Source organism: Cryptomeria japonica, chromosome 8, assembly GCF_030272615.1.
Source record: "Cryptomeria japonica chromosome 8, Sugi_1.0, whole genome shotgun sequence".
NCBI classification, from domain to species: Eukaryota; Viridiplantae; Streptophyta; class Pinopsida; order Cupressales; family Cupressaceae; genus Cryptomeria; species Cryptomeria japonica.
Window position 1 is genome coordinate 481,452,403 of NC_081412.1, and position 26,300 is coordinate 481,478,702.

At 36.8% G+C, this 26,300-nt stretch overlaps 1 protein-coding gene across 2 annotated transcripts in view; it reads left to right on the forward strand.

Moving 5' to 3' along the window:
* Positions 1 to 26,300, forward strand: part of LOC131077299 (vacuolar protein sorting-associated protein 54, chloroplastic) — a 158,783-nt gene that overhangs the window by 47,040 nt on the left and 85,443 nt on the right. For both annotated transcript variants that reach the window (XM_058014762.2, XM_058014763.2), the window contains exons 6-7: positions 12,564 to 12,638; positions 26,014 to 26,170. In XM_058014762.2, the coding sequence (XP_057870745.1) occupies positions 12,564 to 12,638; positions 26,014 to 26,170 (232 nt within the window). The remainder of the gene's footprint in view (positions 1 to 12,563; positions 12,639 to 26,013; positions 26,171 to 26,300) is intronic.

The window sequence follows — 26,300 nt, forward strand, 5'->3', positions numbered from 1 at the left end:
TTAAAAAAGCCTAAACTTAGTAGGGGACATTACATAAAGGAGTATGTGCTCCAATTTCACTCATATGAAGAGGAACTAGCAACCTATTGAATAATTGACACAAAGTTAGAGGGCAACGATTATAAAATTAACTTTAAATTTTAAATTAATAATTTTATTATTTCAAAATAGTAAAAAAATATAAATTTAGAGAGCAATAAAAATTAAGAAACTAACTTGCGATAAAAGTTTGATTGCAAGAGTTTGAAGGTGTGGTGATGTATGGCCATTGAGGTACCACCAAGCATGAGCATCCTTCTTATACTTGTCACGGAGAGCGGAAACACTATGACCATTGGAGGCTACAAAATCAGCAAACTCACTTGTCATTAAATCCTCCATTTCAGAATCGGGGAAGAGTTTAGTAAGTGCTGTCCTACACCTTTCACTGACTTCTGAATCTCTATATGGTGGTACCCTTGATGGCTTAGCAAGCATTTCATCACTATAAAATTTGGGAGTCAATGCAAATGCAAGAAGATGTAGTGGGGTAGTCATTTTGTTCCATCGCTCAACACAAATTGACTGAACCTCTTTGAAGAAAGTTTCTTCGGGATCTTGCTCTTTTGCATTGATGATGACTTTCTTTTGCTCAATCATTGAGTCAATGCCATCGTATACCTCTCCCAAGCATGGGTGATCCATGTTAGTATAACGGATCATACTCGTGATGGGCTCAGTAAAACTCAGAAGATATTCCACTCGTTCCCACCAAGTGTCATGTAGGATTATGTGCTTAACATTTGTTGCCCTTTTAATATTGGATTGCCTCCATAGAGACCAACTTTGACTAATTACCATGCTAGCAAGTGGCTCCCGCACCTTCACAAGTCGCCTCAAGACAATTGTGTTGGATGCAAATCGAGTCTCAGCAACCTATTCAAAAATTAAAAATAAAAATAAAAATACAAAGGAGACGTGATCAAATTTAAAAAATAAGTTAGGGATTACTAAAGTGAAATGTAAATTTTTAAAATTGAAGTGCTTCAATTACCTTTAGCAACTCCAACTGTTGTGAAAATGATCTGAAAATGGCCTGTGACATGCTATGGTTTGTGATGAACATTTGGATCTCTTCAGCCTTAACATAGATTTGTTTTATCCAATTTATTTTCTTACCCAACATTTGTAGCATGAGGTTGAGAGAGTTGACAGCACAAGGTGTCCAATATATATGTTCAAACCGGGTCTCAATCAACATACGTGCAGCTCTACAATTCTTTGTATTGTCCGTTATTACTTGGACAACATTTTGAGGTCCCACATCTTGAATGCATTGTATAAGCCTATAAGGATGTTAGCAATAAATTGTGCATCCTTCACCTATCCCTCACAATCCACAACTTTCAAAAACATTGCCCCTTTAGGGCACACTGCAATTACATTAATTAATGGCCAATTTTTGGTATCCTTCCATCCATCAGAAATGATGGACACCCCTATTTGTTTCCACGAATTTCTAATGGGAGCCAATGCATTGTCTATGCTTTTTACCTCCTTTGCTAGCAAGGTGCTACGCACCTTCTCATAACCTAGCCCTGTGTACCCTTGTGGAGCCTCATTTACTTTTCTCAACATATCCTGCCAATATGGTGATCGTACCCCATTAAATGACAAATCGTTTGCATGTTGACATCTTCCAACGGATTGATCTGCAATCCCTCTAGCATCATTTTTAAATGCTCTCACTAATGGTCCCCTCCTTCTCTTCACAATAATAGGTTCTTCTTCATCAATTGTGCCCAAGAATGGGTGGCTCTCTACCATGATATCAGGAAAATTACTATGAGATGGAGAAGTAGGAGGCCTCTTTGATCTACTTCTTCCTCTCAACAAAGGATGGTTTGAGGCATTACCAACTCTTGCATTTGCTTCCTCTTGCTCTCTAATATATCCTACTATTTGTTGAGGTGGCAACCCTTTTCCATCTTTTCCTGGACATGGTTTGATTCCTTGTTGGGGAATGGCACAAAAATAGGCTTTGAAATGACTATAGGAGCTAGTTTTTTTCACGTTACAAAAGTTGCATATCCAATTAAATTCTCCACCACCTTTTACTTGGTCTATTATTTTGACATATTTCCATAAAGGTGAATTTGGGTCGGTTTTGAAAGTCCGTTGAGGAGTAGAGCTAGCAGTAGTTGCCATTATGCTATCTACAACAAGTTAAAAAATAATTATTAAAATTTACTATTAAACAATAAATTATAAATGTTAAATATTTAAATTTAATTTTAAAGTGAAAATGAAATTAATTTAAATATTTATCATTTAATATTATATGAATTTAAATCATTGATTAATAGATAAAATTATATTTCAAAATTAAATTCCAACTTGCTAAACAAACTAATAAACCTAAACCATAAATGATAAACTAAACTTATTATAATAATAAACAAATAAAATAATTTAATAAACAAACAAATAAAAAAATAAATATAAATTCTAAAATTAGAATAGTACTATAGTTTGCAACAATTTTTAAATTTGTGATGAAAAAAAAACTGCATGCCGTGTTCGAGAGCTGTGTTGATCTCTTCCCACGTCGTGTCTGCCTTGCTGCATCGAGCTCTTGCCTGTGGTCGTGCATTGCCTGCATTGCCTTCTATGCAGGTATCGTCTGTTCCTTTCGGCCGCACAAAAAAATTCGAAGGGAAATAAGTGTATTTTGATTTAGGGTTAACCCGTTTTCATTCTAAGAGGTGGGAAAAAACCTTTAAATCCACATTCAACGTTGATTCGTCAAAAAATGCCACGAAATCGGCAAAAAAACGCCACGTCATTCCAGATACATCAGGATTCGTGGTTGAAAATGTGGATACGTTTCAAAGGGCAAATGTAGGAACCCTGTTCGATTCCACAGGGATTCCAGCTCAAATCCGAATGAGTCGAATTGTACTCGGATTTGGGGGAAATAATCTAGCTTTAGACTATTTCAATGATAAGAAATCAATCCTCTCAAAAAGTTTCCTGTGAAACAGTTTCCTTATTAGTCATTTCCCTACAACTTTGCTTTGCTGCAAGCTTATCTTATTTGTTTGCTTTATTTTTTTGCCTTTTTATTGCATTTTGCCCTATGTTTTCTTAGGAGGAGATGTCAATTTTTGGTCGGGAGACTTCGGAGAAGGCAGCCAAAAGCACCTTATGCATCAAGAAGTTTCCGGAGAATTATACGGTACCGGAGACGGGTCTCTGGTACGTCTCCAGTGCCGGTACGGGTCTCCAGGGGTAGGAGATGGGTCTCCTGGTAACTATGATTATAAGTACAACAGCTGGACAAAATTCTCCATGCAATCTTGATTAACAAAAATTAAACCATGAACTTTGAAATAACATAAATGAAGAGTCAAGAAAATGATAAATCTATAAATGTCTTGTCAAACTGCTTGTACATTTCTCTTATGAAGACTAAAGCTGCACTGAAAATTACTGTAAATGAAGACAAATGATAAAAAATGTACACATAACTCTGTTGCAAATGCTCATAATGGTGAGCCATGAAATCTCAAATGAAAATATGATGCTTACAAATGTGAAACAGAAATTCCGGAAAACTTGCTATTCAAATCTCTCCCTTGAAAGCCTACCATAAGTTACTTGACATTGTAGTGGTTGAAGGTGTTTTGGCTGGCAATCAGAATAGGCGGAGACTCCTTTGTCATTCCTGTTGTTTAACTAGGGAAAGATGGGTTCGGATTGCCTTAAGGCAACATCTGAACCCATTTAGGATTGGGTCCTATCCTTAAGGGGTAGCGTGGTCCCAAGACAAGTCCAGCCCCATCCTCCACGCTACACCAAAAAGGACTCACGCCACAAAATATAAATTGGCGCCAAAAAGGATTGAGGCCGACCTTGGTCAAAAGATCCATATAAATAAAGTTAAAGTGCAAACACAATTGAATCATCAATGCTATCAGCGAATTAGCTCTGCTAATAGAAGTGCGAATTTATCCAAGGATTGTGCGAACTTGTCAAGGATTGTGCGAACTTGTCCAAGAGGATATAGGCCTCTTTTGGTGCAGACTTGAAGTGCTTAGAAGTGCAGATCTGACATACAAAAGGGATCAGATCTGGAGAAGCAAGCTAAGTATTGTATTTGTGCAATTAAGAGAGAATATATAATTTGACCTGTGGGTCTTTAATGCTGGGTTTTTCCTCCTTGGAGGTTTTCCCAGGGTATTTGCGTTTGTCTCTTGTTTACTTGTTTCATTTATGAGTTTACTGAATTATGGCTTAATAAAATATTACAAATCTGATTAACAAACTAGGGCATAATTAAAAGAAATAAATCTGATTACTGATCTAGGGCACAAAATTAACACGGTATCAGAGCTAAGGTTATACTAACCCTCAGATTTCAGTAAGCTCTTACCTTCAGGTTGCTGTTCGTCTTTTATTAAGATAATGACAGGGGTGAAGTTAGAGGGCATCATCGGGTCCTCATCAAGGAGTCATTCTTTAATTCATTGTGGAGATTCGAGTGAAGAACCAAAGAAGGAAGTAATTGATATTTCTCCTTTCAGATTTTCAGATCTCTGGAATGCAAAGTGTATACTGTGGAGTTATTACCTTATTCAGACCTTCAGAGTTGTTGATTTTCAGAATTGGTCTAAACCCTAGATTGGTATATATTTCATGATTCTTAACCCTTGATGTGATCCGATCCAATTTTAATAATGGTTGAATCTTTGATGGTATGGTAGATTTATTTGCTACTAGACATGCAACTGCTATTTTGTATTGCTAACAAAATCAGTCGTATTCCCACCAATCTTCAAACCCTAGCTGACTATGCTAAGGCACATCAAGAGGAGATTGCGAATTATGGCTTTTGAAGATAGACTGCAAAGATAGTTTCTTTTGGGGAAGCTTTCGGTTCAAGTGTCAGTGTTATCTAAACATCAACAAGTGTATTTTTCTTAATTCTTTATTAACTTTGTGATGAGAGACTTTATGATAATTGAAGGTTAAGTATTCTTGTTGAATAACTTTGTCAATTTGTTTACATGGGGTTTCTTTGTCAAGTTGTAATAATAAGGGTTTCATTTGCTTCTTATGGGTTTGTGTTTTCTTAGTTTTGTAAACCCCTTGTTGGGTTGTGTGAAAGGAAAATGATATTCTCTTTGAATTAACCTGTGTTGGGTCAATCATGTTTTGAGGTTCCCTGTGACAGGTGTTTATCCTTGTAGGTCTGCAAGCAAGTTTGTGCATGTGTTATCCCAAGTTAACATCCTTATATCATACCTGTTGCATTCGAGCTCATGTCATTAAATGTTGTGACAAATGCAGTTTTATTATGTGTCAGTTATATGTTAAAATAACTGGATGACAGGTTGCTTTCAGTTAATTGGTTATGATGATGCTCTTTCCTACATAGTAGAAGTTAGAATGTATTGTTGATTTCTTAGGATTTTCATTTTCTATTGATAACATTTATTGGCAATCTTGTTGTGTAATCTCTTGATGGAATTTATCCTCATCTTATCTCAACAATTGTGCGATGGGTCCACCTTATTGAAAGATAGATGGACAGGATCCTTGAGATTAACATAAAAGATTGATTGTGCAGAAGTTAAGGAGGAGCGCCTCCTTCTGAGTTGGTATACTCTAACCTATGTTGGTTGATTACCTTTTATTATGAGTATTAGCATGTAATTCTTTTCTTGAGTCGAGCATTTTTCAATTTCATCATAGAGTATGATTTCCTATCCTGGAGTACAGGAAATTGATTGGATCTTTCAGTGGCTTGGAATGCTTCTGAAACAGGGCATGCTAAATCTTCAAGGGAAATTATTGGGATGGGCATACACTCAAAGGTGTTGAGACATGGACCAGCTAGGGCTCGAACCTAGGACCTTCCATATGCTGCTGGAGTGCTCTACCATTGAGCTACTGGCCCCTCTTGGACCAGTCCATCGTCGGTCCAGGTGTGGCTTATTTCCAACACCAACACCCCCCCCTTAAGCCACATCTCTTGTGTGCTTGGGGCTCCTAGCCTGGACCTGACTCTGATACCATGTTGAGACATGGACCAGCTAGGACTCGAACCTAGGACCTTTTTATACACTGTTGAAGTGCTCTACCACCGAGCTACTGGCCCCTCTTGGACTAGTCCCTCGTCGGTCCAGGTGTGGCTTATTTCCAACACCAACAAAAGGAAGTTCAAGTACTTTGGAAGCTATGATTGGACATAGCTGCTGCTGAGAGGGAGTTCCAGCTATTTTGGTATATCTTAAGGGGTTATGAGATTCAGGTGTGCAGATTGAAGAAAGTCCTGTATGGCCTCAAACAAGACTCTCGTGCTTGGTATGAAAGAATACTTGTTAAGTTTAGAATTTTGTAAAATGATGTTGACTCTAACATCTACTTTAAGTCCTCCAATGATGAAATGCTAATTATAGTTCGATATGTGGATGATTCATTTCTTACTGGTAAAGATGAACTTATCATTAGATGTAAGAAAGAACTAGCTTCTGAATTTGAAATGAAGGACTTAGGTTTAATGCATTATTTTCTAGGTCTAGAAGTATGGCAAAGGTCTAACGAAATTTTTCTAAGTCAAGGAAAATATACTATTGATATTTTGAAAATATTTAGAATGATGGATTGTAAACCCATGTCTACTCCTATGGAATCTAACTTAAAGAAGTTAAGTGTTTCTGCAGCTAACTCTGATTTTGCAGATCCATCAGAGTACAGACAGTTGATTGGATCACTGATGTATCTAGTTAACACTAGACCAGACATATGCCTTGCAGTGAATGCTCTCAGTCAGTTCATGAGCTTGCTCAAACATGTTTATCGTGTTGCAGCCAAGCACATCCTAAGATACTTGCGAGGCACAGTTGATTATGGGTTGAAGCTGCTTAAGTTCAGATTGGTCAAGAAGTGTTACGGACAAGGAAAACTCTTCAAGCATTCACCCACTGCGATCTCTTGGACCTACAGGGACAGTCCTCAGTGGCATTAAGTATTATTGTAAATAAATACATTGTTGCAAGTGTTGCATCAAGAGAAGCAGTGTGGCTTCTCAAAATTCTTCTCGTGCTATTTTGATTTATTATCAGGGTTATATATTGATGCCTGACAATTCAGTGTTTTATGGCAGGACAATCCTATGTTGCAGATGTTCTCACCAAGTCTCTTGAAGCTTGAGATAGACTTGGAGCTGTGGAGAACTCCGCCTTGGTTGAGAGGGAGTCTCAAACTCTGTGATACATTGTGTTGTATCAACCATCCTCTGCAGGCAATGTAAAATGGTAGAAAAGATCCTCTCCACCCTTTGCGGGCAATGTAAGGTGGATCCAGTCTATGCTTGTGTGCGAGTTGGAAGACTATGTTATGTAGTTCCATTCTATGCTTGTGTGCAAGATGGAAGACTACAATATTCTGATTATGTCTATTCCATTTCTTGCTTGTGTGCAAGATGGAAGATTATGATGTTACATTCTTCTTTGGGAGAAGACTGAGGTAAAGACAATGAATGATGGATATGCGTGATCGATGGCATGGAAAGACTCCATGATGTGCATGAATAAATTGTGTATGTATTCATGACTTGCAAGTGTGCATGTTAAAGTTTGAAGTCATCCTCCACAGGCATTACAAGATGGATACTATGGGATATTGTGCAAAGAGGTGCAAAGAGGTGCAAAGAGGCACCATTCAGCTAAAGTATATTAGCACAGATGAACAGGTTGCAGATATCCTTACCGAACCCTTATCCAGAGTGAAGTTCGAATACTTCAGAGACAGACTTGGTATTGTGGAAAACGGAACCCTGATTGAGAGGGAGCTCCAATCTCAGTGACTCTATCTGCAACATCTTGATCAATCTATGCTTGTGTGCAAGAATGAATTGTGTCCAATCTATGCTTGTGTGCTAGATGGAAAATTGTAATTATGTAAAGACCCACTTGTGTATTACACTTTCTATGCTTGTGTGCTAGAACCATCCTATGCTTGTGTGCTAGGTGGAAGATGTAATTCTATGCTTGTGTGCTAGATCCATTCTATGCTTGTGTGCTAGATGGAACTCTAAAGGTTCAGATTATGTATTCTCTTCTTCCCTAGTTAAGAGGGAGTGTTGTTTATAACTAGGGAAAGATGGGTTCGGATTGCCTTAAGGCAACATCCGAACCCATTTAGGACTGGGTCCTATCCTTAAGGGGTAGCGTGGTCCCAAGACAAGTCCAGCCCCATCCTCCATGCTACAACAAAAAGGACTCACACCACAAAATATAAATTGGCGCCAAAAAGGATTGAGGCCGACCTTGGTCAAAAGATCCATATAAATAAAGTTAAAGTGCAAACACAATTGAATCATCAATGCTATCAGCGAATTAGCTCTGCTAATAAAAGTGCGAATTTATCCAAGGATTGTGCGAACTTGTCCAAGAGGATATAGGCCTCTTTTGGTGTAGACTTGAAGTGCTTAGAAGTGCAGATCTGACATACAAAAGGGATCAGATCTGGAGAAGCAAGCTAAGTATTGTATTTGTGCAATTAAGAGAGAGTTTACTGAATTATGGTTTAATAAAATATTACAAATCTGATTAACAAACTAGGGCATAATTAAAAGACATAAATCTGATTACTGATCTAGGGCACAAAATTAACAATTCCCTGGGCATGTGTATCCCTATATCCAAAACGGATACGTATCCGATACGGCCTGGATACGTATCTGAAACTATGCCCACGCGTGCTCTATGTGATTTGATTTTTTGAAAATTTGACATAAATCTTCCTAAATTTAATTAAAAATTTCATTCATTCATGCATTTTCAAAAGAAAATTTGGTATAAACAAAACCTACACCAAATGAGAAAGACAAATGAAATGTTTTTCTGTTTCAGCGACCCATTTTTGGGTTAACTTTCCATGGAACTCTACTATTTTTGCATATTGTGAATTGTTAAATAAGCTTATAATTATTTATGTAGCAATTATGTGTCTATATTACTTTTGAAGTAATGAAAATCTCCTCTAATAACTTATAAAATTGTGTTAAATATATGTGTATGTGTTTTATATGAATGTCGTATCCAGCCATATCCATATTGGGGTTCTTAAAAAAAGGTCATATCCGTTTCCATGCAACTTTGCTGGCAATCTTTTTTTTATGTGTTCTGAATGACTGAAAACTTGCTGTAAATTCTTTCAGAACACTGATAAGTCCTTGTAAACCTTAATCACCCTGCTGGAGATGAAGAAAACTGCTACCACGACCCTTGATAATACACCAGAAACCTGCTGCAACTGGTCAACAACTTAAATTCCTGTACAAACTCTTAAAAAATCTTCAGCCACCTTGCTTGAGCATGCACCTGCGATGGCCTGTCACTTTTTCAAAGTTCAAAACCTTATTCATCCCTTGACTGAAAGTGTACCAGAGGACTACATGTTCACATTGCATTTGTCTTTGGGTGTTACCTTGTATTGGCTAATGCCAATACCTTGGATGCCACTTCAAGTACTTCAATCTCTAAAATGTTGCTGTAGACTCCTGTGACAAAAATGGAAGCCACACAAGGATATGTTCTCAATCTCTACTGTAAACCAGAACATCTACTGTACATCCCCCTGTTTTATAAGATGACTTTTCATTGACGGACATTCTGGGTCATGGCATGGTCTAAGACATGAGGATAACCATTTTTGATGTTTAGATTTTGGTAACAAGCCTTCGCAGAAGCATGAACTAGGGTTTAAAATGGATGGTTTTATGTTTGACAAGTTCTGGGACAGTAGGTGCTATGGCATGCGCTAGGGCTGACTCTGGACATTTTTTTGAATTTTTAAAATTTTCCTAGTTAGGGTTACAGTGCATGTCTAGGGTTATTTGGCCAGTTTTCATGTTTAACCCCCTTTTCAGCCCAAAAATTCTAATGGCATTTTCCACTGGAAGTTTTGTCCACTTGTCTGTAATTTTTTTGGTCAGAAGTGTCCAAGCACATGCTAGGGTTTCTTTTCAACTGTTTTTCATTTTCAATTTTTTTTCTTGGTCTGTTTCATGGCATGCACTTTTTCTGATTATGACCTTTTTTATATTTACATATTTTCAGGTGATTTTTTGTTGTTATTTGCAGTCACTTATCTCCTTTTTTAGCTGAAGAAAATCTCCAAACTATAGAAAATTAAGTACAATCCATTTTGATGTTGAAAACTGCAATAGATGCCAAAGGAAAGACAAAACTCTAGGTGCCTGAAAACATCAATATAAGGTATCTGTATTTTTGGAAGCCCTAAATTTGTTGCACAACTTCCTAGTGCTGAAAATCTGTAGTTGAAAACCCAGTTGTCACAAAAAGCATGAAAGAGGAGATTTAGAACCCTAGATACCTTGTACAATGTTATTGGATGATTGCAAACTGCTGTAAAATCCTTCAATGGAGTCCAAATGTTTGAAAAATACTCAAAAACCTGCAATGAAAGTTACTGAATATCCTGCTAAAGTTTGACAGAGGAAGGCTTTCAATGGAGCCTGGGGAAAACGACTGAAGAAGAGAATCCACCAAATACTTTTTAAGAAAGGTTTTTCTGTTCCTTTTGCCACTTTTAAGATGTTTACAACTCTTTGTTTCTCTTGTGCACTTGTATGTTAATTGCTGAAAACATAGAAACCCTAGCTGTTACACAAGATCTTTTGAAGAGGTCTGCAATGGTGATTGAACCTCGAAGAAATTCTGTGTCAAATCTTGCTAGCAGCAAAGCTTCAAATCGTCTAGATTTGTCTCCCTTTCTTTGATATGAAGAATGAATTCATATGATTGTTTTTATGGTTACAACAAATCCAATATTGGAAGAAAACCTAGAAGAGAAACGGAATTAAACCTGTCTACTCATCATCTCCATTACAATTGCAACCTTATTGCCTTTCCAAGTTATTTATGGACACTGATCTGCAAATTTATAGTATCCAAACAGTTGCATTGCTTTGCAACATGCTCAAAAATACCCTATTATACTACATTGATTTCTTTGTGTATTTATCAAATAAGAACTGACTGATTTTCTTCAGGTAGACTAAGCTAGATTACTTCTAGGTTGTTTTATATTGATATTTATACAATTTCAACAAGGTTTTCTAAGAAAATAGAAGCTGAAATGCCAAGAAAGTAGAAAAGATATTGTTTGGAATGGTGCCCTGATTTTTCATCTCTTTTTCGAAGAACTGTCAGTTACAATATGATGAAACCAACACTTACTGCTAGAACTGCCATGGCATTTCCACAATGATTTTATTTATATCCTTGGAACTTGCTTCAGTTATATCATATATGTGACCACGGGATCTCCAAATCACCTCAAAACCTTCTGCAACCACTAAGATGTGTGTACAAAAGTAATTCTTCATTCTTGATTGATTTGAGTTCTTATTGCATTTAGTTGATCTAACTAAGCATGAGAACAGTGATTTACTTGATTGTAACTTTCTTTCAAGTTCCAATTTTGGATCACACCTCCACAGTTGGGAGGCTTTTAGGCTGTCAAGGCCTATGCACTTTAAAAGATGAGAAAGCAATTCTTCCACTTTCTTAGAATAACATTTTGTTTTGTTTGGGAGTTGTCCTTTCAATCCAAATCACCAACTTTCTTACTCTCCTCTCCTTGACATCACAACTCTTTCTGCAAAACATTATCCTTATCTAATTTTTTTGAGCACTGGAAGCAAGGTCTTCAGTAGAAGGTAAAAAGTCTTCTTTTTTTGTCATCTATAATGGAAGGCTCAATGAGAGGTAAATTCTCAACATTTGCAATTGAATGCATCTTCATATAAGGAGCAAGGCTAAGCTCAAATTTTTAGTGCCCTCTTGTTGAAGGATTTGAAGTGGACCAGGCCTAAGTTATTTCTATTTTGTTGCTTTGCCTTGAAGTCTTTCTTTTCCCAAGTATGGCCATACTTTGTACCCAACTTGAAATTTGTGCTTAACCCAATGCTGATCGTCTCTTTGTGCTTGGCTTGAGATCTGTTCAACCTTTCATGCATTTGGAGGTTTTTTCTCATTTAAGATATTAACTTAACAGGTTTCTGAATCCTTTTTTTGTTTCCTTTGTAGCTACTGTATCACTACATTGGACGGACTAGGGGTTAATCAAAAGGAGATCTACTTGTAGAAGAGTTAATTACTATGTTGTAAAAGTGCTATATAAGTTCTATATGATAGGCATGATTAGTGTTTGCCTGGCAATTTGTATACTTTTCATTTTAGATATTCACAAGAAACTATTTATGGTTCAACAGTATCTCTGGAAACTCATGTTGAAAGAGAACTCATATTAAGTCAATGACAAGATTCTTTCTAAAGGTTTTCAGCATCAAATAGATTATTTTATGTGAATATGTCCTTTTTATTCATACATTTTTATTTGCCCTTGACCACCACCAAAGTTGAAGAGAAAGGCTCGGTTGTTGTAATTTGTCTTCTAATTATAAGAATCTAGGTTCATTCAAGACTTAGAGAGAAATCTGATTCTTTTGCTTTTCCAATAGTAACTGATATTTCTGTCTTTTGCAGATCAAATTAGATGATGAAGCATGTTCTGGTTTCCGTGATCGGCTTTTGCCTCTTGTCATTGGCTTGCTGAGAACTGTGAGTAGCTTCATTGTTGTGCAAACAATTTATTGTTGGATCATTTGGTTGGTCATTATTTTGTTAGCAAAAATGTTTGGTATATTTTGTTTGTCCTCTTTGTGCAAGATCCTAGCCATTCAATGAGAGGTCTGTGATTCCAATGGTTACCACATGTTCTTGTCAAGATTGTATTAGGTTCCATCTTGTCAAGAATCAACTTTTATGTGATAGTACATATTCTTGCTAAGTTCTGGTCTGGGTTTGGGTTTAGATTTGGGTTCGAGAACCTAGTTCGCTAGTTCAGCTAAATTTTGAAATGGGTTTTGGATTCGTTAGTACAAAAACAATGTAATTTTTTTTTATATATGTGTGTGTGTGTGTGCACGCGCATGTGTAATGTCCCCAATTTTAAGTGACAATTAATTAAATTGATTTTTATTAAGTTATCAAAAAAATAAAATATATATTCAATTGATAATTGAATACTAATTAATTTAATTAAACAATAATAAAAATAATAAAATATTATTAAATGTCACTTTATTAAATAAAGTTCTCCAAAATATTATTATTTATGTCCTTCAAGTCTGCCTAATGTTCTAGATGTTTCTTGGAGTACTTTATAAGGAGGCTGAGTGAAGAAAGGAAAGCATGCTGGGATTTGATCAACGATTTATTATTTTTGGAGATGGAAACCTTCAGGAGTACAAAAGGGCTGGATAAAAACCCGATTCTTCCAAAGGGGTGGATTTGCGTTGGAGTCTACATCAGGGCTAAATTTGTGAAGTCTCCATTGGAGACAAATTTGTAAGATTCAAGGTTTATTTCAGAAAGAAAGAAAATTTACATCTTTATTCTATTTGGAAATAAAGTTATCATCCTGTTTGGTTGTCCACTTAATATTTTCTAAGTATGTTATTGTGGGCACTTGTAGCGTTTAATATTATGAAATCATGGGAATTAATATTTTAGTATATTTGGGCCGACATTAGAAGTTGAAATGTTTATATAAGCCCATGCCCTAATAAGTGGATATACTAAGGCTGGACTATAGTTGGGGATGTTAAGTTCTTTCTAAATTCTGTGATCAAATAGGAGAGATGGAAATATGACCTGAATTATGTATCTTGACTGCTGTAGTGTGATTTTAAGGATGTACCACACTTATCGATTTCGGTGTATGCATCCTCCTCAACGTAAGTAAGTTATATAAATGGATGAGGGGTTACGTAGTGAGGAGATATGTCTTGCCACGTGGGAAGACACATCTCTTCCCTATGTACCTCTCACCACAACACATAAACTAATTTCATTTACCCGATCGGAAGGAGAACGACTTGTTTAGGAATCGTTTTACCACCCGATAACTTGAATGGTGTAACCGTTGCTTAACTGCAATAAGTTAACTTTGATTTATATATCATTTGTTAACGTATATGCCACTAGTTAACATATTAGTATATGTAATCTAATTAATATATATATCGGAATCATGAAATAGCACAACCGATGTTACAAAAATTAACACTCCCTCTTAACTAGGGAGGACACATTTCATGTTAGAGAAAACATCACAATTCATCCATTGATTGTGAAGAGAAGAGATATCACACCATAGTGATATTCAGAGATATGGTTCAACAATGAATATCAAGTCTCATGATACTCACCATAACTCATAGTTATCAAGTAAGGTATGTGCACTGGCATCAAGTCACATGATGCCTACCATACTGATAATGATTTCATGGCATGTCCATGAATATTATGTTCATAATATTCACCATGAAGATCTCTATCCAAATTATGGTTTATTTAATGATATCAACCAACAGATATCTACCATAATGTCTCAAAGATATATATACTATCATGACATGTCCACAGATATCAAGTCACATGATATCCATCAAGATAGTTAAATTGATAGTTGTAAGATCGTCACCTTACAATATCAATTTGAAACAAGTGCTCATTATTGAAAAGTCGTCACCCTTCAATAATGTTCATAGAAGGCCCATGAAGTCATGGAGTCACACACTTGACAAATAAAAGAGTTTACACATTAAACATCTTTAAATATATTAGTATATCAGAATAAATGAGACTCTATCTCAAAATCAAATAACATTTTCAACCATACCAAGTTTATCTCTAAAGTGTTCAATCTTGATCCTAAAGAGAGGCTTGGTAAGAATGTCTGCAATCTGATCACCTGTACTAATATAATTCAGTCGGATCACATTCCTTTCCACCATATCTCGAACATAGTGATAAGGAATCTCAATGTGTTTAGACTTGTCATGAAATACTGGATTCATTGAAAGCTTGATGCAACTCTGATTGTCACAGTAGATGACAGTAGGATTTAAGGGCTGACCAAACAGTCCTACAAGCAATTTCCGGAGCCATATTTCTCTTGCTCCCATGGAGGCTGCAATGTATTCAGCTTCTATAGAACTCTGAGCAACTGAAGACTGTTTTCTACATATCCATGAGATCATTCTTGATCCTAAATTGAAGCAACATCCTGATGTGCTTTTCCTGTCAACTATGCTTCCAGCCCAATCAGAATCAGTGAATCCATGTAGGTCAAGCTCTACATGTTTATATTTCAAACCAAAACCAATAGTTCCTCGAAGATATCTCAGAATATGCTTTGCAGCAACAAGATGTATTTCCCAAGGTTCACACATGAACTGACTTAGTGCATTAACATCATAACATATATCAGGTCTTGTGTTTACCAAATACATCAGAGATCCAATAATCTGTCTGTAGAGTGTAGGATCTGCAAACTTTGATTCTGCAGCTGTTTCCTTTAGCTTGTGTAGATTTGTCTCCATAGGTGTGGTCATGGATCTACAATCCATCATTCTAAATCTCTTGAGTATATCAATGGTGTATTTTCCTTGATTAAGGATTATATCATCTGCCTGCTACCAAACTTCCAATCCAATGAAGTAGTGAAGGATCTCTAAATCTTTCATATCAAACTCAGAGGCTAATTCTTTCTTACATCGAGAAATACAATTATCCTCTCTTGTGATTAGTAGATCATCAACATAAAGAATAAGAATTAATAATTCACCATTGATTACCTTGTAGTAGAGATTTGGATCTGCTTCATTCCTAGAAAACCCTAATTCCAAGAGATAGTGATCAATTCTTTCATACCATGCTCTGGGGGCATGTTTTAGTCCATAAAGAGCTTTCTTTAATTTGTAGACATGTGATTCAGCCTTCTAAATCACAAAACCTTCAGGTTGCTCCAAATAAACTTCTTCTTCAATCTTACCATTCAGAAAAGTAGTCTTGACATCCATTTGATGGACTTTCCATCTTTTAGATGCTGCAATAGCCAGAACTGCTCGGACAGAAGTGTATCTGGCAACAGGAGCAAATGCCTCTTGATAGTCAATACCTTCTTTCTGTGAAAAACCTCTAGCAACAAACCTTGCTTTGTGCTTCTCAATGCTGCCATCTACTGCATGTTTGATTTTGAAGAGCCATTTAGATGATACCACAGATTTGCCTTTAGGCCTAGGCACAATATCCCATACATCATTTTTCAGAATTGACTTATACTCTTCTGACATAGCATCTTTCCAAACTTGATGCTTGAGCGCATCTCCAACACAGGAAGGTTCTGCATCAATGATCTCACTCATCAAGGCAGTATAACTGGAAAATAGGTTAGGTCTCTTACTTTCTCTGAAGGTCCCCTTTGGAGCAGCATAATTTTCAGCTTCTTGAAGCATCTTTTTAGCCCTAAGTGGTCTCTTCCTAGTTTTGGGATAATGTTCTTCTAAAGGTAAGCCTTGAACTTCATGCTCAGCATCTTCAGGGGTCTCCCTCTGAATCTCAGGGGTGGAATTCTCATCCAAGCTTGTAGGGGGATCTTGGTGTTTTGATTCATTAGAGCTTTCGGACCTCCTGAATGCTATGTCTTCTTCAAAGATGACATCTCTGCTTAGTTCAATTTGCCTTTGATCAGGTATGTATACTCTGTAGGCTTTAGAGGTTTCACTGTACCCAACAAAAACTCCTTTCTTTCCAAAAGGTTCTAACTTTGACCTCTTTACTTTGGGGACATGAATATAGACTGGACACCCAAAGATCCGGAAATGACTTATGTCAGGTTTGTTAACCAATAAAGGCTTCTTCAGGGCTTTTATTATCAAGAAGAGAATGAGGACATCTATTTTGAATGTACACAGCTGTCCTAGATGCTTCAGCTCAAAATGAGGTTCTATATTTTGGTCAAACAACAGAGCCCTAGCAACTTCTACTATAGTCCTATTCTTTCTTTCATCTACCCCATTTTGTTGTGGGTTTTAAGGTACAGTTAACTCCCTCTTAATCCCAGCATTTATACAATAATCTTTAAACATATTAGAAGTGTATTCCCCCCATTGTCTGTTCTTAATGTAATGATTTTCTTACCTGTCATATTTTTTGCAAGAGCTTTGAATTCCTTAAACTTAGAAAGGATTTCTTCAGACTCTTTGTACCTCAGAAAATATATCCAGGTCTTCCTAGAATAATCATCTACAAATATTACATGATATAAAAATCCCCTTAAGGAGGGTACAGACATAGGTCCACATAAACCAGAATGAACTAATTCTAATACATTTTTGGATTTACTGTTGCTAGAATTAAAAGACCCTTTAGTATTATTTCCCAAGGCACACCCTTTGCAGACTCCTTCAAATTTTTGACTTAGCTTGGGTAAGCCGATCACCATCTTCTCTATCTTAGGTAGAGCATGGAAATGAAGGTGCCCTAATCTTCTGTGCCAAAGTTCATTCGAATCTGGAGTCTCATGAATCAAGGCTAGAGGTGGAGTGGTGCAAAGTCTGTAGAGGTTCCCTTGTCTTACTCCAATGGTGTGGGCTTTCTTGATGGTGGAGTTCTTTGGCCAAGCAAGTACCTTTCCTTCCATAAAGGTTACTCTGTAACCCTTATGTGTAGAAACTGAGACAAGGTTTCTCTTTATACCAGGTACAAATAGAACTCCAGTCAGCTGTAGGGATATGCTTGACTTTAGGTTGATATTGCAGGTTCCTATTCCCATAACTGGATAATTTGAGTCATCACCAATTGTAACTTCTTCATTTGAATTTTCCACAAGTGTATCTAGGTGCTCACGAAATCCAGTGATGTGTCGAGATGCTCCGCTGTCAATCACCCATGTGTTGGAACTGAAGGTGACTTGACTAGAGAGGGTTGAGTAGAAGACTAGTTTCTCGGAATCACTCCATTTCTTAATTTCTGCCATTGAAGCTTGTTGCTTGATCTTGTCTAGGCACTTCATTGCATAGTGCCCATATTGGTCACATCTGAAACATTGTACTTTAGAAATGTCTCTCTTCTTCTTTGAAGACCTCTCCCCATTTGAGCTGTTGTCCCTCTTTCTCTTAAAGTTCTTCTTCTTTCCTTTCTTGTGGAATTAGAGTTTAGAACTTGAATGTCTTCATTACCATTGTTTTGTTTTATTCCTCTTGTGACAAGTCGAGATTCCACTTGAATGCAATCGGTTTTCAATCTATCAAACTTAGGAAATTTAGAACGAGCACTGATTCCTGAATGAACGATTCCCATGAGGTAGGAAGTCCATTTAGGGCTATCATAGCAAGTTCTTTGTTGTCTACTAGATGTCCAATAGTGGATAGTTGATCCCTAAGCTTATTGATCCTCAAGAAATAGGATGTAACTGTTTCTCCTTTATTCATCTTTATATGGTGTAGTCGATTCTTTAGGGTGAGAGCTCTGCTAGTGTTGTTGATTTCATAAGTGTCAGCTAGTGCTTTGAACATCTGAAAGGCCGTCTCATATTTATAAATAATTGGCACAATGTGGTCTCTCACTGAATCCACAATTATCTTAAGAGCCTTCTCACTGTCCTAGCTCCACTGAATTTTCTCTGTATCATCAGAGGGTTCAAGATTTTCACTTTTGACATGGGATTCAATTTTATTTTCTTTCAAAACAAGCATGATCCTGAATTTCCAAGATACAAAATTTGATGCTCCATCTAATCGATCTTCAAACCTAACTCCGGTTGCCATTAGGATTATAGGAATGTGATATAGTAAGAGCCTGGTGAAAGTCTATGAGATCGTGTACAAAATTTTAATATGATCTTCCTTAACTTCGCTCTGATACCATGTTAAGTTCTTTTTAAATTCTGTGATCAAATAGGAGAGATGGAAATATGACCTGAATTATGTATCTTGACTGCTGTAGTGTGATTTCAAGGATGCACCACACATCGATTTCGGTGTATGCATCCTCCTCAACGTAAGTAAGTTATATAAGTGGATGAGGGGTTATGTAGTGAGGAGATATGTCTTCCCACATGGGAAGACACATCTCTTCCCTACGTACCTCTCACTATAGCACATAAACTAACTTCATTTACCCGATCGGAAGGAGAACAACTTGTTTAAGAATCGTTTTACCACCCGATAACTTGAATGGTGTAACCGTTGGTTAACTGCAATAAGTTAACTTTGATTTATATATCATTTGTTAACGTATATGCCACTAGTTAACATATTAGTATATGTAATCTAATTAATATATATATCGGAATCATGAAATAGCACGACCGATGTTACAAAAATTAACACGGGAAGCAAAATATTTGTGGTCTCCAAATATCAAAGGTGAAGGTTTATTTATTCAAATTCTGTAATCATTGACACATGATATTCTCAGTGTCATTTTCAGAAGTGTGGGTGTTGGCACATTGTGAGGCAGATCTTATTCATTGAGGCCGCTTCCTGTTATGAAATGTAGATTCAAATATTGATCAAGAATATTCCATAAGTTTTGTGCATGAAGAGGAACCATAGTGATTACAATATCCAGATCCAATAAGCAGATTGTAGGCATCGCAGAGGTACAAGTTCTAACTATAAATTGGGAACTCATCAACGGAGGCGCTGAGACTGCGAGAGCCCCTCGTTGCAATCAGGATCAAAACTTCTAGCCTTTGCTTGTGTCTTATGACAGGGCAAAGCCTGAGACCAACACAAGTGAGGATAATACGAACACTAACAATATTCAGGCATTGCATCTAACAAAGTTGACTTACCAATCAACGGACAAAGGAGCACTGGGTTTGCAGGAATAAGGAGTCCATGCGATCATTGGGAGGATAGGTGTTCAAGGGGGACCTTTCAATTATTGAAATTCAGGACACAGACAGCTACTAGAGATCTGATTGCTTGTGCCTGAGAACACAAGCAATAATCAATATCATTCTTCTTTTTCCCCCTCAAGTATTTTTTGGGAACATAGTCGGCACAAATCTGTATGTTGATTATTTCTCTTAATTTCTGATAGATACTATTCTAGGCCCGAAGACAAGCTATGTAAAGAAGGGGTCTCCATGGTTGATAAAGAAGACATTGCAGAAGCTTTCTTCAAGAGGTTTGAAGAGTTCCATGTTAGCATTTCAGAAACCCTGAGAGAAATGGTGCAATTATTGAGGGATCTCAATCAGCGTCAAGATGTTAATAGGCTTGCAAATGATAGAGGCAAGCATAGTAACGATAATGAGGAGAGATCTACTGCAGAAGGAGGAAGAGCATCAACAAAAACTAGGTCATTCAGGACCAAGTTTTTGTCAAAGGAAGATGTGGGCCAAGGACAACCTGACCAAGCTAATGAGATGGACCGACTTCTTGCTGAATACAATGCGTTTAGTGCAACAGTTCGTGATGACATGACCTTCATTGAGTATTGTGGACTGAAAACAAAAGGAGGACATAGGGGGAAAGGGTACGATGAAAGGAAGGACATTCAACATTGTTTGGGGAAGATCACGATCCCCAATTTTGATGGGACAAGTAGTTCATCAACAAGGGCATCTTTACAAAAGCTGGATACATATTTCTCTTTGAATCCCATGCTTGAAGAGGAGGCTATTAAATTTGCTACCCTGTATTTGGAGGGAGTAGCTCACGAGTGGTGACCCAAGGGCATGACTTTATTGCATGACTTTATTTCCAACATAGAAGAATTCAGAAAGGTCGATTGAGAGATTTGATAGGACAAATCCAAAAATTCATTTCAAAGGCTTAGTACAACTGAAACAAGCTAAGAAGTGGAAGCATCCAAGTCAGTATGCTTTGACTCTATATCCCACAACTTCGACTCTCCTTGCTTGTAGTCATGTTGCTTGTGTGAAAGGAGACACAAGTTGGAATGTTCATATACTAAGTTCTCTGTTCTTTTTGATTGCAATCTATTGCGCTTTACTGAGTGGATGAAAAAATATGTGCTCCGGTTTCTTTTGATGCAGATGAACTAGCAACTTATGAAGACACTGTAAACAATTAAAGTTATAAAATTACATGCAACCTTTGAAGACTAAATAAACTATAAATACAATTTGTGATAAAATTTTGATTGTGAGAGGCTGTAGGTTTTGGAAGCATTGGCCATGGAAGTACCACCAACTATGAGCATCCTTCTTAAACCTATGACGAAGAGCATCAACACTTAGACCTTTTGCATTCACAAAATCTGTGAACTCATTTGTAATCAAATCTCGCACATCATATTTAGGGGAAGAGTCTAAGGAATGTTGCCTTATACCCTTCATACACTTCTAAATCTCTATATGGTGCAAGCCTTCCTGGCATATCTAGAAATTGGTTGCTGTAGTATTTTGGAGTCAATGCATAAGCAAGAAGATGTAATGGAGTGGTCATCTTGTTCTACTTTTCTTCAACAATTGCTAGCAATTGTTTGAAGAAAGTCTCCTTAGGGTCTCGCTTTTTTGCACTTACAATGGACTTCATCTTCTCAAGCATTGAGTCAATGCTATCATACACCTCTCAAATGCAAGGCCTATCCATGTCAGTGTAGCGAATCATGCTCATGATAGGCTTGGTTAAACTTAGGAGATATTCCACATGATCTCACCACGAGTCTTCTAATATCCTTTGCTTGATTTTTGTTGCCCTCTCAATGCTGCTTTGTTTCTATATAGACCAATTTTGGTTGACCACCATATTACAAAGTGCCACTTTAACTTTCACAAGTCGTCTCAAGACGATTGTGTTAGATACAAAACAAGTCTCTACAACCTATACTAGAAATTAAAGCCAAAATGATTAAAAAATAAAGACAAACTTTAAAGAAGAATACACATTACACAATCAAATTTTGAAAATCAGAAAATGTAAAATTAAATTACTACTTCAGTTATCTTCAATAGCTCCAAACTTGAAAATTATCTAAAACTTCCTGTAGACATGTGGTGGTTGGTGATGAACATTTGGATATCCTTAGCCTCTTGCTACACCTCTTTGATCCATTCTATTTTATTCCCAATCTTTGGTAGCATAAGATTGAGTGAGTAGATTGCACAAGAAGTCCAAAATGAAAAATTGATTGAACAAAATAATCGGATAATTACATTGAACGATATACACATGTATATATAGCGGTTACATGACGACGTTCTAAAATTAGAACTAGTCGTTAAAGTGAAATCAAATAAGCTAAAAAGCTTAAAAAGCTAAATGTAGCTTAAAAGGCTAAATAATAAAAAGCTAACTTAACAAGCTAAATAAGTCGACTAAAAAGTTAAATAGCTAAATAAGTCAACAACTAAGATGACCGCTAAAAATAGAAGGACCATTATAGAAGATATTAATATTATTTTAACACCCTCCCTAATGGTCATCGTACTCAAGACCCAACAAAAGACATTGTAGGTGTTATGATCACAAATGCAAAGACCATTTGCTGCTACGGAGACCCTCCCAGGATCTGCAGAATGTAAATGACCAAGAGTAAAAAAAAGCCGTCCAAGCTAATGTAGTCGTCACACGCGAATTAGAGATCTGGCACATGCAAATTACTGAAGCCTGAAACCATGATTTTGAGGAAAAAATGAGCAAACCCTTTTGCAAAAGAGTACCAACTCCAAAACTGACTGCAAGATACCACGGTTGCAGATGTTCGCCCTGGTAGGTACGACCCAAACTGACTGCAACAAAGCACGATTCTTGAGGAGAAAAATCGATCAAAACCAGAGAACTTCCGGAATCACAAATCCCATGCGAACTTTGTGTATTACAGATGATTTTTGAGGGAAAAAAACATAAAAACCAGCAAACAATTTTTGAAGAAACAATCGTGAAAACCTTGAAATCTAAGGTTACAAAACATCGTTTTTGTGGAAAAAACGGTAAAACCAAGATAACCAAAATCTTACGCGAACATTGCAGATTGCAGATGAGATAATTTTTAAAGGAAAATTATAAACCCTACGAATAGTTTTTGAGGAAAAAAATTTGAAAACCCTGGGACCTGTAGAACGAGAGGTTTGGCCTAGATCAAGGCAACAAGCATTGTTTCCAGGTGTTGTTGCAGCATTTGATTTTTTGTCTGCGTTCCAATATGTTGTTGGTCAAAAAATGCCATCACGAAAACTGAGGTTGAATGAGGGCAACCTAGTGAAGGTACGAGACAAGAATCTGATTAGAAATCAGAATAAAAGCAGCTGCACAAAGAATCGGAACCTTGGAGTTGAATTCGAGGCACAATTCCAATGCATGAATTTCGAGGTTTGCTGGAAATCGTAGAAATTGAAATTTCCTGCAAATTTGAAACCTGGCGGCAGAAAAAAAACCTTTCGATAAAAACCCTGTAGCCGTTGCCAAAAGCACAAACTGTCTAAAATCGTGATCCCTAGAAAAAACCAATTGATAAAAATCGCAAAAATCTCTGCTCGCGTGTTAAACGCAAAAAAGCAGTGTCAAAAACCGCGAAAATTGCAAAAACTGAGCTCAGAAGAGACTGCCAAAAATTCTCGCCCTCTGTCACGACCGCCAAAGCGCGAAAAATCGCGCGCCAAAAACACCCACGACTTGTAGACAGTAAATCGCAAAAATCGCACAAAATAGAATCCCGACGCAGTTTGCAGAGAAACAAAACTGGGTGCCAAAACTCTTCGCTTGTCTGTAAAAATCGTGTGAACCCTTTCACGTGGGCAAGAAACCCTAGCCGGGAATGCCTCGAAATTTTTTGATGTGGGTCGGACACAAAAATCGCGGGCATAAAACAAAAATCCAAAAAAAACTTGAACCTGCAAAAAGCTACGACTAGAAACCCTCAAAATGGCAGAAAAATCACGTTCTTCTGCACCTCCAAAACCCTCAAAAATTTCACTAACGATTTTTTTATTTAAAAAAACCGATTAAAAAATTCTGGAAAAAATTCGAGAACGGAGTCCACAATTTTTTTTCTAAAAAATTTGCCAAATGCTAAAAAAATCCCATCGACCCGCTCTGATACCATGAAAAATTGATTGAACAAAATAATCGGATAATTACATTGAAGTTTGAACATATAGAGGTTACAAGATGACGTTCTAAAATAAGAACTAGTCGTTAAAGTGAAAATTGAAATCAAATAAGCTAAAAAGCTTAAAAAGCTTAAAAAGCTAAATAAAGCTTAAAAGGCTAAATAATAAAAGGGTAAATAAGAAAAAGCTAACTTAACAAGCTAAATAAGTCGACAACTAAGATGACCGCGAAAAATAGAAGATGACCATTATAGAAGATATTAATATTATTTTAACACAAAAGATATGGCGATATTGTTCCTCAACCAACAAACCAACAACTCTACAATTCTTTGCATTGTCTGTCAGGACTTAGATAATGCTATGGGGTTCCATTGTCTCAATGGAAGAAATAAGAATATCAACAATAACTTGCCCATCTTTTACCCGCCTCTCACAATCCATAGCTTTCAAAAACATTGCCTCTTTAGGGGACACTGCTATGACATTGATCAAGAAACAATCTCTTGAATCTTTTCACCCATCTAAAACAATGAATACACCTATTGCAATCCATGAATCCCTTATGGGCTTCAATGCATCTTCAACCCCCTTGACTTCTCTTTCTGACAAGTTGCCACGTACCTTCTCAAAACCTAGGCCTTATACTCTATTGGAGCTTCATTAACACTTTTCAACATCTTTTTTGATATCGGGAGTGAACAACATTGAAAGCCAACCCATTTGCATATATACATCTTGCTACATCTTGGTCGGCAATGTCTTGACTCTCATTTTGAAATGTACTTTCCCAAGGTCCCTTTGATCTTTTGCGTACAATGGGTGCTTCACTCTTAGGCTCAGCTGTGGTAAAAAATGGGTGTTGTACCTCAATATTGGGATTAGATGGGGGCTGCATTGCCTTTGATTTTTTTGAAATGGGCTAATATAATCTATGCGCTTCTCTCTCTTTTGCTTCTTCATGCTCTGTAACATATTTTAACATTGTCTCTTGTGGTATAGGCACACCATTATTTCCAAGGCATTTTTTGATGCCTCTTTCTGGTATTCCACACAAATAGTCTGCCACCCGATAATATGAACTAGAACGTTTTTTATCACATCTCTGGCATTTCCAAATGTATCCCCCACCTCTTGGAAGTGGTTATATATCATCAACATATTTCCATAGAGGAGAATTTGGATCTGTTTTGTGTTTTTTTTGTTCATTTGTGCCTATGGAGGAAGAGGTAGATGCCATTCTAATTCCTATGGCAAGAAATTTTTGAACACATTCAAAACAGGAACAAAAGAATGGAAAAAATAGGTAAACTAAACAAATAATGTTTCATGTTTGTGAAACAAAAATGGATGAAAAAATGGAAAAAAAACTTACCTCTCCAACTCCCTCTATTTGACGCTACAAGCAAAACTTTGCTCAACCTGCAAGAAAAAAAAAGCTGTTTGCAAAAGAAATGAGAAAAAATGAATTGCCTAAGTGTTTAAAAACTCACTTTTAGGATTTGTATGTCTTTTTTAAGGAGGCGAATGTAAATAAAACAACTAAATTTTGCAAAAATAAATAAAAAAAGTGGTGCCCAGGCATCCTGGTTCGCTCAGGACAAACTGGCATGCACCCTGACCAGACGCGCAGATCGACCGGATCAGGACGGGTACCGGCTTCGAACCAGACTGGGACCTGGCTGTCCAGGGTGTGGACCCGGTGACCTAGTATTCTTGTTATTGTTTATATTGCTATTCAGCTCTTTGATCATTCGATATGTCCTACTATATCTATTGCTGGCTTGCACCTGTATGTGATAGACTTAAAAATATCTAATAATATTTGGCATTCAATTTCTATAATCTGAATATTTAACTGGTACTGTTATTTACTTAACTGTAATCACTTTGAATCCCAATTGCCTGCGGAGCTTGAATAGATGGTATTTCTTATAGTGGTAAAATACAGCTATCTTCTTCCTTTTTACTCCAATTACCAGATGGTACTTGCTTCCATTACATATAAAGAATTGAGGCACTATTATTTGTGTTCTGATAAATTTACTGATTGTTCAGGCAAAACTTCCAGCTGTATTGAGGATTTACAGGGACACTCTGATTGCAGACATTAAGGGTTCCATTAAAACAACTGTTGCAGAGTTACTTCCTGTCCTGTTCACCCGTCCACTTGATTCTGATTTGCCAACTGGAGACCGACAAGCAGATTTGGATGGTATTCTGTAATCTGGTCTCTATTAGACATACTTATCAGTTCATTTGCTTGTTTTTAATGTTCATGATCCATATCTTTCATTAAACCTTCCCATTTAGTAATAATTTCAATATATGCCATTTGATATCAT